Raw genomic sequence first — 14,882 nt, 5'->3', positions numbered from 1 at the left:
AAAATTATTAAGCAAATGGGATATTTAAATTTGCTGATGAGTTCAATAAGCTCAAAATCTTGATTTCTTAAGCAGGTATAAATTTATACCTGTTAACCATAATAGGTATAGTTTATTGAGCATTTGCTCTGTGCCAGGCATTAAAGACCTTGACTTATATGCATTTTTATAGTTTTCTCACAAGTACTCAAAACATACCTGTATGGTTAATGTCTTATTATTCTGGTTTTTAGTTTTGAAAACTGAGGTTTAGATTGTTTAAGTGACTAATCTGAGTTTTGCTGGTAAGTGCCTGAAGGAGGTCTTCTTAACTTTGAATGTTCTTTCTCTTTTCTGAAATCAGAAGATTAAGTGTGGAATCAGAATGGATCCGGGGCTCTGGGTTGTGGGAAGGAGATAATTAGATGATCTTAATACCCTGAGTGACAGCTAGACAAACACCTCTGTGGTGAGCACATACATACTTGTAGCATGTACCAGATTTCCAGGTTAATGGGCGAGGAGCCCAGTATGCTAGAGGCATACTACCAGGTGTATTCTTTTGAACACTCCACTTTTTACAGATTATCCCTATTTTTCTTCAACACATTCTTTTTTCAGGCAAGAGTATGATACAGCTTATTAGATGTTAACTCTCTCAGCTCTGATGACAGTTTCATCATGCTTTTCAAAAATTTTAGAGTTATAGTTATGAGACCCCAATCCTAGTCAAGTGAGTTTCTGCAACCATACAGTCATCACTCAGAGCAAGTCACTCAACATCTTAATTTCTACATTGGTTTAATTAATATCTGTATCTAGCAATTCTCTAATGCAGGGGTTGGTAAACTTTTTCACTAAAGGGCCACCTAGTAAATAGTTTAGGTTTTGCAGGCAGGAGGCAAAATGGAGGATATTATGTAGGTACTTATATAAGTAAGCGAGAAAACTCATCTCATTCCACCTTGTTTGCCTGGCATGGGTCATTCCATTCTGTGGGCCTGTTTTGCACTCAGCTGCAGATTGGCTGGAGACATTCTTGGGACAGAGATGAAGGGCCCTGGTATGCAGGACAGGGAGGGCAGCCATCACGGTATATTTCACTCTTCATCACAGTGACATTCAGGCCCCTCTATACTCTGCTTTCATTCTGGAGAAGCCAGCTGTCCCAACACATTTCAAAGGATTGCTGGTACATAGATCGCATTCTGTGATTCCCACCCACCCCTGCCTCCACCAAAACAAAACAAAAAATACTAGAAAAATGCCATAAGTTGGAAATTAAAGAATTCTAAAATAGCTTGGGGCCAAAGAAGAAATAAAAATGGAAATGAGAATTAAATTGGAGTATACAGCTACTTCCAAGGTAGAGTAAGAGAATAGAAAATATTATAATTCAGTTTGATAAGAGGTAAGAAAGGAAAAAGATGCATAGAAGGACAAATAGAAAAGTTAATGGTAGAAATAAAATTTCAGAATATAACTACAATAAAAGCAAATGGAGTATATAGTCCAATGGAAAGGTAAAAGTTGTCAGACTGCCTATAAAAAGAAAACTCCACTACATGTTGTTTACATGAGAACTATCTGAAATTAAGAAAATATAAAACTTAAAAGTAAAATGATGCAAAGTAATATAAGGGAAAGGATTAGTACCTGAAAGAATGCTGACATACATTTATTAACATTAGAAAAAATACACTGCAGGGCAAAAAAAGCCTTAGTGAAGGAAAGGACCATTAGATAATGAAATGTTTGATTTGCCAGCAAAACAGTAATTTTAAGTGTATGCTCTTAACATAGGGTCGAAAATATAAAACAGAAACTACAATTAGAAAAAGGACAAACTCCTTGACATAATGTGGGAATTTCAGTACCACTTAGTTTTGATAGATCAAGTGGATAAAATCTACTTTATATACTGGTAGGTACATAAAAAATGGTGTATGTAAGATTTTGGCAACACAAATATGCTAATAGATGTATATAGAAGAGAACATACAACAGCTGCACAATGCTCCTTTCAACATACAAAATATCTATAAAAAATGTTTCAAGGCATAACCTAATTTGTAATTTGTAATTGAATTAGCCTTTTGAATTAGTCTTAGCCTTTTGAGCTTCATATTTTGATGTATTAATACAGAATGTTTTTCTAATTGAAAAAAATGCTTCATATTTGCTAAATACACTGTTTTCTGTATATAAAGTCCTGTTATATCTACCATCTGTTCATATTTTAATTTGTAAATAGAGTCATCACAGTTGACTGAATATTACCTGAAGTTTCCCCTTTAGAGTTGTAATGGGAGTCTGCATTTACTTCCTGGATCTGCAGTTACCTCCTATCTCCAAGGCTCTGAGCATCTGCTAAGTATAGACTCAAATTAAGTGAGCACTTTTGATTCCTAAGACATATGTTTAGTTATTACAGATATTATAACTTGTTGCTTCTGTTGTCACAGAGCAGTTACAGATCACCAAGTCTCCAAATTGTTCCTTTTTCCCATTGCTGGCCTCTTTTTCTGTCAGTCTCATGGAGATGAGGATGAGAAATTGGGAGAAGAGAAGAGCTCAAAGAATTTCATCTGTGATCAGCTTTCTTTCTCAGATTTCAGATCACTTAATACTTTTTTTGGTCTTATGAATATGAAGTTATTTTGTATTTTGGCTTTGACCTGTCAGAATACAATTTTGCCAAGATTAATCCTTCTGATGTTTTCCTGACTACCTAGTTGGTGAACAGTTTTAAAGCAAGTCTAAGTCCAGGTGTGAAGGATGTATTCATCTTTTGTCTAACCATCTACCCATCTCTGAAAAAGACCCACATTCTCAATTTAACTGCTCAATTTTCAAGGAAGTGTAGAAGAAAATTCTGATGTAGAGAGTTCTTACGTTCTTTATTTGTAGTGTCTAAAAAGTTAACAGTCATGTGTGTATCATTAATGAAACAAAGCTGTCTCTGTGTATCCTTAAAGACTAATTGTTAGTTTTATTTACTAGGACTTTAAGCATATGTACAAATTTGTGTGTACAAATTTCAAGTAGTCGTATTTTTTGTAGATATTCTTGTGAATTCAATTACATATTTTTATCAAAGGAAGTTTCATAAATAAGGGTATCATGTAATCTCATTAAACCAACTTCTCATAAAAATGCTTTCTTATTTTTAGATCACCTCTCTAGTGACCCTTCAGCTATTAACCCTGGTTGGCCATGATGATCAGCTTGATGGACCAAAATACAAATGCACAGTGTCTCTAGATTTCATCAGAGCTGTTGCTAGGTAAGCATAGAATAATTGTTAATGTAAAATGTCTTGAATTATGTAAATGATATACTAAATATAAAAATTAATGTTCTTCCTAATGTAATGTCATTAGTCATTTAAGCAAGAAAAGATGATTTAAGTGCCAAGAATGAATAACTTTCACTGTAGAATGAACCCTTTCATCAAATTTACAAATGACATAAAATTGGGAGAATTAGCTTATATGTTAGATGGCAAAAATGTAGATTCTGAAAGACCTTAACAGACTGCAGTAATGGTCCCATAGTAGCAAGGTAGGATCTAATGGACACTTGACCATCAAACACTCCTGTGTCCTAAAACAAAATGGGAGGGACCTGGCTTAAGTCCTAAGTATTTTAGCTGAGTACAAGGTTTTAAAAAATCCAGGTGTCTGATTCAAGGAATATAATAGGTCTACTGTATGTTGCCATAGGCAGATCAAATCTGGTGTGTTGTGCTGTGCTTGGAATTTTAATAAGGGTGTTGACAAATGGGTTCGTGCTGAAAGGACAGGAGGAGAGTGGTAGACTGAGAGACCATGTCACATCCCTAACTGAGGGACAGGGTGTGGGAGAAAAGCCTTAGGAAAGATAAGGTCACTGTCTCAGTATATTTCAGGGGCTGTCATGTACAAAATGGATGAGACTAATTCTGAGTAATTCTAGAGTGTTAGAAATTCTACAGAAGAAAATAATGTCTGTCAGAATAAGAGCTGTCTAAAAATGTTACCAGTTTCCTACAAAGAGGTATACTTAATTGTTATGGAAAATGTTCCAGTCATTTATGTGAAAAGATGTCTTAATCTCATGTGTGCAGCTGGATAACGGTCTGTCAGGACTTGTTGAAGAGGTAATGTATGTGAAGACTGGTAGGTGGAAGATGACAATCCATAGGACAATGCTTTTCCAGCCTTTTTGATATGAAGATTTCATTTTAATATCCTTTTAAAATTAATCACAAAAGTATTTACATATATTCAAAATTCATAGCATATAGGCATAAGACATAATTTAGCCTAAAACAGTGCTTGACATGGGGATGGGTTTACAGTTCTCCTCTAATGAATCTTACAGCTTCTTGAAGTTCCGAAGTCCATAGGTAGGCATCCTCTGCCCTGAAGTCTCTTCTGAATTAAAGTTCTGTGATAATATGAGGCAGGTATTTGAGACATTTTGATTGTGTGTAGACTCTAAAACATTAAATGACGATTTTGAAATGTGTTGTTTTGCTACAACTGGAGAATCTTTTACATAGAGGAAACTGAGCAGGAACTTTTTTTAATGTATTCAGTATGACCATAAGGAAATAACTTCTTTTTCTAAAAGTTGTATTTTTGCTTTATATCTAGGAGCCTCTATCTATCAAAGACTTTTTGAATGAAACATTCATTTCAAGGATTTTGTCATCACTTGGAATGTGTTGGGTTGTGCCCCCACATAATCTACATGGGGAAAAGGTTTTTGAATGCCCAATATGATGAATATACAGTGAACCAACAGAACTGGGTGTTACTTAATCCTCAGCATCAGTGGTATTAAACACACCCAGCGAACTACACTTCCATTTACCATGTCTGAAAGGAACAGGAATTATAGACCTGGAAGTTGGCTATAGAACTTGGAACTCTGTAACCTGCTTCATTAATTTTGTTTTCTCTCTCTTCCTTGCCTTCCCTGGGCAGTATCCAGAGGATAACCACCTCCTTCTTCCCTCATCTGCCCTCTTCCACTCTCTCATCCCCATGATGATTTGTACTTCCTTTCTGCTGATTTAGCTTCCCATTCTTTCCTTCCTTCCTTCCCACATCCTTCCATCTTTTCCTGGTATCCTTCCTCATTGCCTAATGAAAACCTGATTCTTACCTGGGGATGCTACTACCCCTGGAGTTGTGCTCTTGGTAGCTACTTATTTTCTTAGATCCCAGTCTCTCAGGGTTAAATGCTCTTTTTAAGTGCCATCCTTTCTTCTTGCTGCTGCTTTCAGATTGTTACTATCCCCAGCTTCTTGTGGCTTTCTTTGAGATTCATGCAGTCTGGCTCTTTTTCTCCTGTTGTCTTTATGATGGATTATCTTCTCCCATCCTCCCAGCAATTCCACATCATATATTGAAGAACAGAGCACATGGTTCACAGGCTTGTTTTCAACGTAGATTCTTGACTCTAGTCAAACCACAAACCCTAACATCTATATTCACTGTTGAGTACTTAACTGTGTTTCACTAAATGAAATTGAAACCAGCAGTTGGGACACTGTCAACTACCTACTTTAGTGCTCATCTCCTGTCTTTTTCAGTAGCATCAGGCCCCTCTCCCTGTCTGAGATGGCTTCTCCCATCTGTGCTCTGAATTCAGTTTCCCAGAACCTGTTTAGTCCTCAGGCTATTTGCCTTCTGAATGACTCTTGACACTGTTGACTGTGCTCTTTCTTAACACTCTTTTCCCTTATACCCGACAATTCCAGTCCTCTGGTTTTCCTCTTTATTCTTTGGCTGTTTTTTTCCTAAGGCTCATTTGCCAGCTTATCCTTTCCATCTGACCTTTAAATATAGCTGGTCCTTGAGACCTGGTTCTTTTCTCTTTACATATGCTTTTTTCCTAGACAGTTTTAGTTAAACCCATGACTTAAGCAACCATCTCTATATTAATAATTTCCCAATTTTTAAAGGCCAGGTATTTTTTCTGATATTCTTGACCTTTATTGGATGTTTCCCAGCAACATCAATGTATTTCCAAAACTGAACTCAGGATTTCTGATCTCCACTTTTGCCTGCCAACAAAAAAGGAAAGATCCAGCCCTCCTCCAGTGTTCCCTGTGTCAGCAATTTGCACTGTAGTCCATTGTGGTTACACAGGCCTGAAACCTGGGAATCACTCTTGTCACTGCTTTCTTCACACTCCCAGTGGCCAAGTAGTGATGCTACTGACCCTACTAAATCCCTCCTACGTATCTAGAATTCACTCACTTTTATCCTTTGTACTGTTGCCCTTCTAGACCAAGCCACTCTCTCTCTTCTCTAGTAGCCTCCTAATTGGTCTTTTATCTACTCTGACCCTTTATAATTTGTTGCCCATACTATAACTGCAATGATCTTATAAAAATGTAGTGTCACTCTCTTACTGAAAAGTCTTTAATAGTTTCCATACCTTGGGATAGAAAACAGAATCTTCAAAATATACTACAAGACCCCAGTGATTGGCCCCTACTTTTGTGTCCAGCCACATCTGGTACACACAGCTTCCCCACTAGGTAGCCTCCCAGGTACCTGCGCTTTAACCACTCTGGCTTTTTTCAGTTCCTCATATTCACAATTCTGCTTGCCACCTTTACATAGGCAGCACTTACCAATTACTCCTCTCCTTTATCTAGCTGACTGCTGTAGCACCTTTGGATTTCGGTTTGAATGTTTGTTTCTTGAGGAAGCCTTCTCAAATATACCATCATTACCTTCCCCCAACTCACAGACACAATTATACAGATTATCTTCTGATACTTGTCATAGTTTCAATTAATCAGAGTTTTCATCTTTTTTTTACACTAAAAGTCCATGAAGCTCAAAGCAGAGACTATGATTCTGTAAGTCACTTCATTATGCTTTAAACTTAGTATATGCTAAATATATAAATATATCATGTTTTCCTGTAGTGACGAGCAGTAACGCTTCACATGAAACATTGTGGGCTTGTCTTTTGGGGCAGCAACAAGAAGGGAACTAAGGAGACAGTTTCATTCCAGATTGATGCTTTGTGGAGATAGGCGATCCCAGGAGCATTTACCAAGGAAGAGGGAGGTAGGCTTAGTTCCAGACACCTGTAGCAGAGAATGAACTATTAGGTCATAGTACACAACCTAAATAAGGGAAATGATATTTTAATAAAGGAATGGAGAAGTAATTTATTGTATATTCTTATAAAGCCACTATGAAGTTATTAAAAATTATACTTTTGAAGGATGGAAAAGGGAAAATACCCATGGTATGAGCCTAAGCAGATAAAGTGGTTTTCTATATACAGTGATTGTATATTCAAGTAGGAAAACTTAAGAGAAGGGAGTAGTGGTCAAAATTGTCAGTTGCCAGGAAATCAAGTAGAGTCCATTCATATAATGATGAAAAAGTTACTTACAACATTATTAGGAACACTTTAGGGATACAGTGGGGTAGAAATCACATTATAGTGCGTGTGAATAGTATTTATAAGAAGATGTAGCAGTTAAAGAGAGTGCTTTTTATTGATTCATTAAACATTTATTGTGTTACCATTATAATCACTGTGTTATTGAGTGGGGATATATATATTGGGGATATACCAACAAGTATAACATATATATCATCTCTTCATGAGCCTATATTCTGAAATTTTTTCATCATAAAGAGGAAGAGAAGATTATTACCTAAAGGGGTGAAAGGGGTAATATTTTTTAAAGATTTGAACATATTTAAATGCTAATATGAAAGGCCAATAGAGAAGAAGAGTTAATGATACAAGGGAGAGAGATACTAATTGAAAGCAGTGAAGTCCTAGAAATGGTATATAAATGTGAGATTTAGAAACACTAGTTGAAAAAAATAGCTCTGATGAGAGAAGGAATCTGTTTGCATTATAACAAGAAGAAAAGATGAATTCAGGTGAGGCTGAGTTGAAGGTTTGGCGACAAGAAGTTGAGGGAGTTCTGATGTCTTTTTCCTTTTCAATAAGGAGGCAGAAGTGAGTAAGGGCAGAAATCATAGCAGTTTGAGAGTGATATGGATATTTGAAATAGTGCCATGGGGAAGCAGGAAAGTGCTGACAAAGAAAGCAACTTGCTGGAAGTGTTGCGGGGCCCAGTTGAGGCTTCTGACCTTGAGTTTACAGTGGCACCAATCTGTGAAACTTCTGATCTTCTCCAACAGCATTCCATATGCTAGGTACTGGGATAGCAAAGGGATATGACATAATTGGAATCACATAGGATTGGGGTTTTGCCAGATGAGTTCAGTGGATGCTAGCAAACAAGCGCTTGAGGTGGTGAACCATGGAGTTTAAGCTAGAAAGGAAGGAATGCAATAAAGCCAGGAGAGGGCTAATATTAGTGTTTGGCACATAATACTCAGTGTGTGTAGATCAGGAGAAAATGAAGGGGTTTGTCAACTGTCTCAAGGTCTTCCAGAGAGCTTATGGGAAGAGATTGGGTATCTGAGGTAGAAGGTCTGATTATGTTTTTAGAGCTAGTACATTTCTGAATATGATCTTGATTGTAGGAAAGAAAGCCATTGGAGTTAAGGAAGACAAGTGTAGTCACTAAGGCTTATGCAGAATTTGGGATGGAGAGGATAATTGAACTGGGTGCTGCATTATTCAGTGACCGAGAATGGTGATGGGGATAAAGGGTTGTCAGTGGAATGGTCTGAGTCTCAAAGGAGCAGAGCTTCTCACACAGAGACATTAACTCCTGACAGGACAGCAGGACTGCCTGGGTGCAGTGAGAATCCAGCCTTGTTGGAAAGAGCTGACGAGGAGGCTAGGTTCTTCAAGGGAGCCAACTTTAGTTAAGCCCAGAAAAGGAAAAACCTTTCATGGAAGAGGTAGGGATGTAGGGAATTTTATTGACCAAGGAACCTTGTAAAGGTTTGGACAGAGGAGTGAGAGGCTGGTTCTGGAAAGGGAGCACACGATATAGAGGTAGAGTATGGGCAAAGAGAGATGATAGATGATGAGAAGCTTATTAAATATTGTCCTTGTGTTGTTCCTGGTGTAAGTGGTGGTTATAAGTTTCCAATTTTTTCCTTCCATTTTCAGTGAGAAGACCTATAAGATAACTTAAGCTTGCAACATAACTTTGTATGGTTACAAGTCATCAGAAGAACAAAACTAAAAAAGACCTCAAACTTACCGACAAAAGTAAAAGAAAAGAAAATAGCATCCCGTGAGAAAAAAGTATTTTGGTGTAGTAAAAAACATCAACAAAGTGAAATCAAAGGATAAAGGCAGAGTTAAATCCTTAGGAACATGCCCTGTAATTAACTTGCATTACAGTATTCTAGATTCTGAGTTAAGAATATTCCTAGGCAGATTGCCACCTGTATTTTTTGTGTGTTTGTACTCTTTCTAGATGCTTTCTTTAGGAAATAATTAACTTGGGAAATTTCTTTAGGAAATAATTCTCTCTGAGAGAGAGAATCTTCTGTACTAAACTATCCAAAATCTCAAAGTTGTATTTATATGAGTCTAGAATACATCTGAAGCCATGAAAAGCCAGAGAAAGTACATGGAAAGAACATAACTCTCTTTGTAAGTTAAAACTTTCTGTAAAGTGAATTGTTTTGTCTCCAAGTCCTTTAAAGCATAAAGTTATCTTTGGGATGTTTGACACAATTTTGATGTTGCCCTTGTGGTGATTCTATCAAATTCTTCCACGTCTTAGGATATATATGTGGGGATCAGTTGGCAGTCGCATGTTTATATTGGGCAATGGAGGGATGGTGGAAAGATACAGTCATACATCTTGGGCAGTAAATGTTCCTTAAAGGAATAATCTTACATACTCAATTCCTGATCAGTTTTTTGAGAAGTCTAAAAATCTTAACTATGGTTCAACTTGTTTGAGTACTTCCCAAAGGCAAATCAGAGAAATGGAATGTAGTTAAGCTTTTGGTTAATGAGTACATTTAAATTGCTTAGTGTTTTTAAGTCAGTCAGTTTATTCTATTAAATAAAATGTTATTCCCTTAACAACACTTAGTTACACAAACAGATAACTGAATAAAATAAAGGAGTCCTACTGCTAACAAATCACACCGTTTTCACTTGTTTGTATTTTCCTACAGTGCTAGGCCATTATACAAACATACCTCCTAAGCTATCACAATGTAGTCACAAATCTCTGTTCTCTTTTACCTTCTAATATTGTAGGTATGTCTCTATCAGTCATTTTTATGGATATTCTATCAAATAATGCCTTTTAATCCGATAGTGTAGGAATTTAAATTGTTTTAACTTTAGCTTCTTCTGAAGTTTTTCACCCAATGTCAAAAAAAAAAATCACCAAAAAACAATAAAACAACATGAAGTCCACTTTACCTGGTCAGTTTAGGCTTAGGGGGGAAATGTGCCTGGGTAGATGTACAAAGACCACTTCCCATTTTGCCTGTTGTTAAAAATAGCCTATTTGTATCTGTTTTCTTCTAAGATCCTCTAAAAGTATATTTTCACCTAATATCATGATTTAAAAAAAATTGATTTGTTAGTAGTATCTTGTTACCAGTAAGTAAATTTCGGGGTGGGGAGTGGGGTTCTAAGTTGAACATAATATAACATGATATAACTATACCTTTTGTGTCTTTATGTGTAAGATAGGATGTTTTTTAAATTTCAGTAACTATTTTTTTTTTATTACTGCTAATGATAACAGGATTGTTTTGGCAGTTTTTATACAATTTGGAAAGGCTTAGTATTCTTTAGAGAGGCACTATTGTAATGAGACAGTTAAGGTATTCTTCAGTCCAACATTAGGTATCACAAAAGCTGGAGCATCTCATTTGAGTTATTTTTAAATGTGTTTTCATAAGCAGTATCTATAGCTCCCCATCCCAAATTGTTAAAAATGTTTTATGTCAGTTATTTGCTTAGAAACTTTTTTAGAAAGTGTATTACAAAATGGTAGGCAAAAACATTAATTGATATGGTTTAATAAATAAGAGCATGCAATTAGTGAATCTTTAAAAAGGCTATTCTCACATGGATGATTATTTTTGCAGAATTGAATACTTTAAGGCTTTAATTTTATACTTATTGCTTGATCATTATATCTAATTATTTTGACCATTTATTCAAATAATAAACCTCCAAGTCTGAATATTTATAGTGAAGAATGAGTTTGAAGAAAGGAAAATAATTATATGTCTCTGTCTCCCAGCTATTTTATTCTGCCTGCCATCAGAGTACAAAAATATACATTCACATGTCTGTTGTATCGTATTCTTAGATCATACAGATTTAATTACAATACACATACAGGTCAGCCAGTGTTAAAAGACTGAAAGAAGGAAAACTACAAATGAGGACAGATGAGCTGTGTATTATGTAATGACAAAACAGGGGCTTTGAAAGATAAACAATGTTCAGAAGCAAAGATTTAAATACTTTTGCATTGCTAATTACTTTATTCTGTTAGACAAAAAGCAAATTGCTTTCAAATGAAATCTAAACTTTCTGTAGCATAATTGAAATACAGAATGTTGAGTAGTTCTAACTTTGTTTCCTTTTTTTAGAAAAGCAAACTTTCTGCGTGGGGTGGGGTGAGAGGAAGAAACTGTTAAAAGAAACTCTGTTCCTAATGACCTTTTCAGAAGTTCATGGCCCTCTCATCATGGTGTTTTTGGTAGTGCTGTATGTAGGTTTGGTTAGCCTTAGTTGTGAGTTATTTTGCATGTGCTTTCCAGAAGCATATATACAAAGCTGAGCAGTCTAGGGGGTAAGCATGCTAACATATTATCTGTTTTCGTTTATAGGACAGTGAACTTTGACATAATAAAATACTTGTATGATTTCTTGTGAGAACAAGCGTCAAAGCCATATGGACACTGTGACAATGACTAAGCCAAGCTGTGTTCATCCAGCTCCTTAGCTGGCCAAGGAGAGGAGTTCTTCGGCTCTATTGGATTTGTCCAGACAGGTGCTGGCCCAGCATGGAATCTGATGAAAATACTCTGATTGGCCTGGGTGGATGTGAGCAGAAGACTATTTATCAGGGACCCTGGAGTATTTGGAAGCAACGTGTTAATTATAAACAGCAGGGTTTGAGCACAATCTGTTCTACTCTTAATGATGTTATCTTAACACTGAAATTGCCTGAAACTCATTTACTTAGGACTACATTTTGCTCTGTGAACTATCCCCTGCGCTTTGGCCGTGCCAGCAGCCCTTGTATATAGGCTTCACCTTTTCACTTCCTCTCCACAGGAGCCTCTGTAGTTGATTGCCAAGGCAGATTTTCCTAAGGCCCCTGTTTTAAAAGACCATAGTTGCAAAATATAATAAATAGACGATTTTTTTTTTAATTCAAGCTTTTATATGCTGATCCTTCTCTCTGGTTTTCCCAAAAGACAGTTGAGATATAGGCCAACTTTACATCTTGAAGCCTACTTGATAACTACTCTATGTGAGGCTTTATCTGCTCACTCTTGCAATTAACCACCCAACCTAGCTTTTCAATCCATGTGATGGTTTTCTTCTCTTCATCACTGGCCTCTAAGAGTTCCACAATAAAATTTTTGCCTGTTATATCACCTGTGGACTTTGAGTCTGATTTTCTTGTCCATATTTTTAGAGAAGCTTTCTGATAGCATTTGAATATTTGAAAATTGCTTTGAACATATTTAAAGTGCTTAATTACAGAACCTAGTTTGAATTTCAGTGGCATTTTATTATTTCCTTCCTTTTTTGAAAAGAGATTCTCACAATAGGCACTCCCAGATAGGAAGCCCCTTAACATAGTGACTGTCTGACACTCTCTGGATTAAAGAAAACAAGTAGTTGTCTACTAGCATTTATCTAGAAGTAATGAATAGGGGAAGAAGGAATGGAATCCTTTTTCCTCCCTACATATGACAGTAAAAGAAGACTCCTGCCAACAGGATGATATCCACAAGGAATGATAGAGTTCCCTCCCCTATATCTCTTGTTCTATAGAAGATGGTGAAATTTTGTGTTCCACAAGGTGTTTGGAGAAGCCAGGACCAAGGAAAAGTCATGTGCATAGTGAATACAGGCTTAGGCTTCCTACATGTAGAAATCCATGTTCATTAACGTAAAAAGCAGCTTGGATAGCTGATTATTAGAAGAGCAATGACACTTGGGGGAGTTTTCAACCCCAAGTAATTTGCCATAAAGTGGCAGGTGTGCTGTGTAGCCTTCTTGGACAGGCTGGGGCCAATCTTCATTTTGAGAGAAGAACTCCAAAATATCACCAGGGGAAGAGATTGTCAAATAAGGATCTGGGAGAAGGATGGAAAGGAAGCAAAAGTTTCCTGTAAGTGACTCTCCATGCCTCCTCCTCACTTCTGGCCTCCTGTCCCCTGCACGGCTCCGTGTGTGGCTTTCCTGCACAATACTTTGTAACCAGATTTTCCCTACTCCTGACTGGGTTATCAGAACTTTCGTTTTATAATATACTTTATAATGGCTTGCTAAATGACTAATTTAATTAATTTATTTAAATGAAGACTAACAGGACTTAATATGAATATTAGCATTTTAACAAGGGTCATCTGCAAATGAATTCTGTTAAGTGGAAGATATAAATCTCCAATCACTGAATAGTATCTAATGATGAGAATTATACTAGCTGGTGAGTCGGTATTTCTGTTAAGAGAGGAGGTGCTTTAAGAATGCAGCCACTATGGAAAAACAGTATGGCGGTTCCTCAAAAAACTAAAATACCACGTGATCCAACAATTCCACTTCTGGGTAGTTATCCAGAGAAAATGAAGTCAAAAAGATACATGCAGCCCCATGTTTATTGCAGCAGTATTTACAATAGCAAGATATGGAAATAACCTAAATGTCTGTCAATAGATGAATGGATAAAGAAGACTCAAAAAAACTAAAATACCACGTGATCCAACAATTCCACTTCTGGGTAGTTATCCAGAGAAAATGAAGTCAAAAAGATACATGCAGCCCCATGTTTATTGCAGCAGTATTTACAATAGCAAGATATGGAAATAACCTAAATGTCTGTCAATAGATGAATGGATAAAGAAGATGTGGTGCATTTATATATATATACAATGAAATACTAGTTTGCCATAAAAATCTTGTCATGTATGACAACATGGAGGACTGAAGGCATTATGCTGAGTGAAATAACTCAGATAAATACTGTGTAATTTCAGTTATTTGTGGAATTTAAAAAAAGATAAAATTCATACATACAGAGAGCAGACTGATGGTTGCCAGTGGAAACAGGGGCAGGGGGTAATAAAATGGGTAGAGGGGATTAAGAGCTACAAACTTCAGTTATAAAATAAACATCATGGAATGCAATGTAGAGCATGGTGAATATAGTGAATAATACTGCATATTTGAAAGTTGCTAGGAGAGTATCTTAAAAGTTTACGAGAAAAAAAATAACTTGTTTCAACCCAAATTTTAATATAATTTCAATTTCTAACACCAAACATGATAAATATATATAAAATATGTTGAAACTTATCAGCAAATAATTTCTTTTGTTATGTAATTAAAAATATGTTCCACTGTACCATTTGTAAAAAACAAAAGTGCCTAAATTAACCTTAGTATCTTTTCTACTTAAATATAAAAATGATTTAGGTGATAGAAGAAGATACCATGCTATGGGTTTTTAGATCCTCTGTTTAAGAAATGTTTTTCAATTACTCTGTCTCAGATATACATAGTTAGATGGAGATTTTACTCCGCCTTCCCTTTTACTTTCAAGTCGATTTCAGAATCAGTCATCATTGCTGGGTCAGCAATTCCTTTTCAATAACTCTGGAAGGGATTCTGATCCAATGAGCCTCTTCTCATTAAGCCCTATAGTCAGAAAGGAGTTAAGTCGCTAGGGCAGCAGTTAAGAGTGGGGATCTGGAGTCAGACTACCTTGGCTCAAATAC

The 14,882-nt window shown here is 36.3% G+C and overlaps 1 protein-coding gene across 4 annotated transcripts in view; it reads left to right on the top strand.

Annotated features, from left to right (window-relative positions):
- Nucleotides 1-12,533, top strand: part of ORC5 (origin recognition complex subunit 5) — an 89,431-nt gene extending 76,898 nt beyond the window's left edge. For 3 of the 4 annotated variants that reach the window (XM_073238980.1, XM_037001408.2, XM_073238981.1), the window contains 2 exons: nucleotides 3,153-3,265; nucleotides 11,757-12,533. In XM_073238980.1, coding sequence (XP_073095081.1) covers nucleotides 3,153-3,265; nucleotides 11,757-11,802 — 159 coding nt within the window. In that variant the 3' untranslated portion in view covers nucleotides 11,803-12,533. Of the gene's footprint in view, nucleotides 1-3,152; nucleotides 3,266-4,087; nucleotides 9,538-11,756 lie in introns of all 4 variants that reach the window. The other variant, XR_012132371.1, reaches the window with a different exon arrangement.
- Nucleotides 12,534-14,882: the final 2,349 nt, after the last annotated feature.

This window comes from Manis javanica, chromosome 6, assembly GCF_040802235.1.
Source record: "Manis javanica isolate MJ-LG chromosome 6, MJ_LKY, whole genome shotgun sequence".
Lineage (NCBI taxonomy): Eukaryota > Metazoa > Chordata > Mammalia > Pholidota > Manidae > Manis > Manis javanica.
This window is presented reverse-complemented; position numbering and strand designations above follow the sequence as displayed.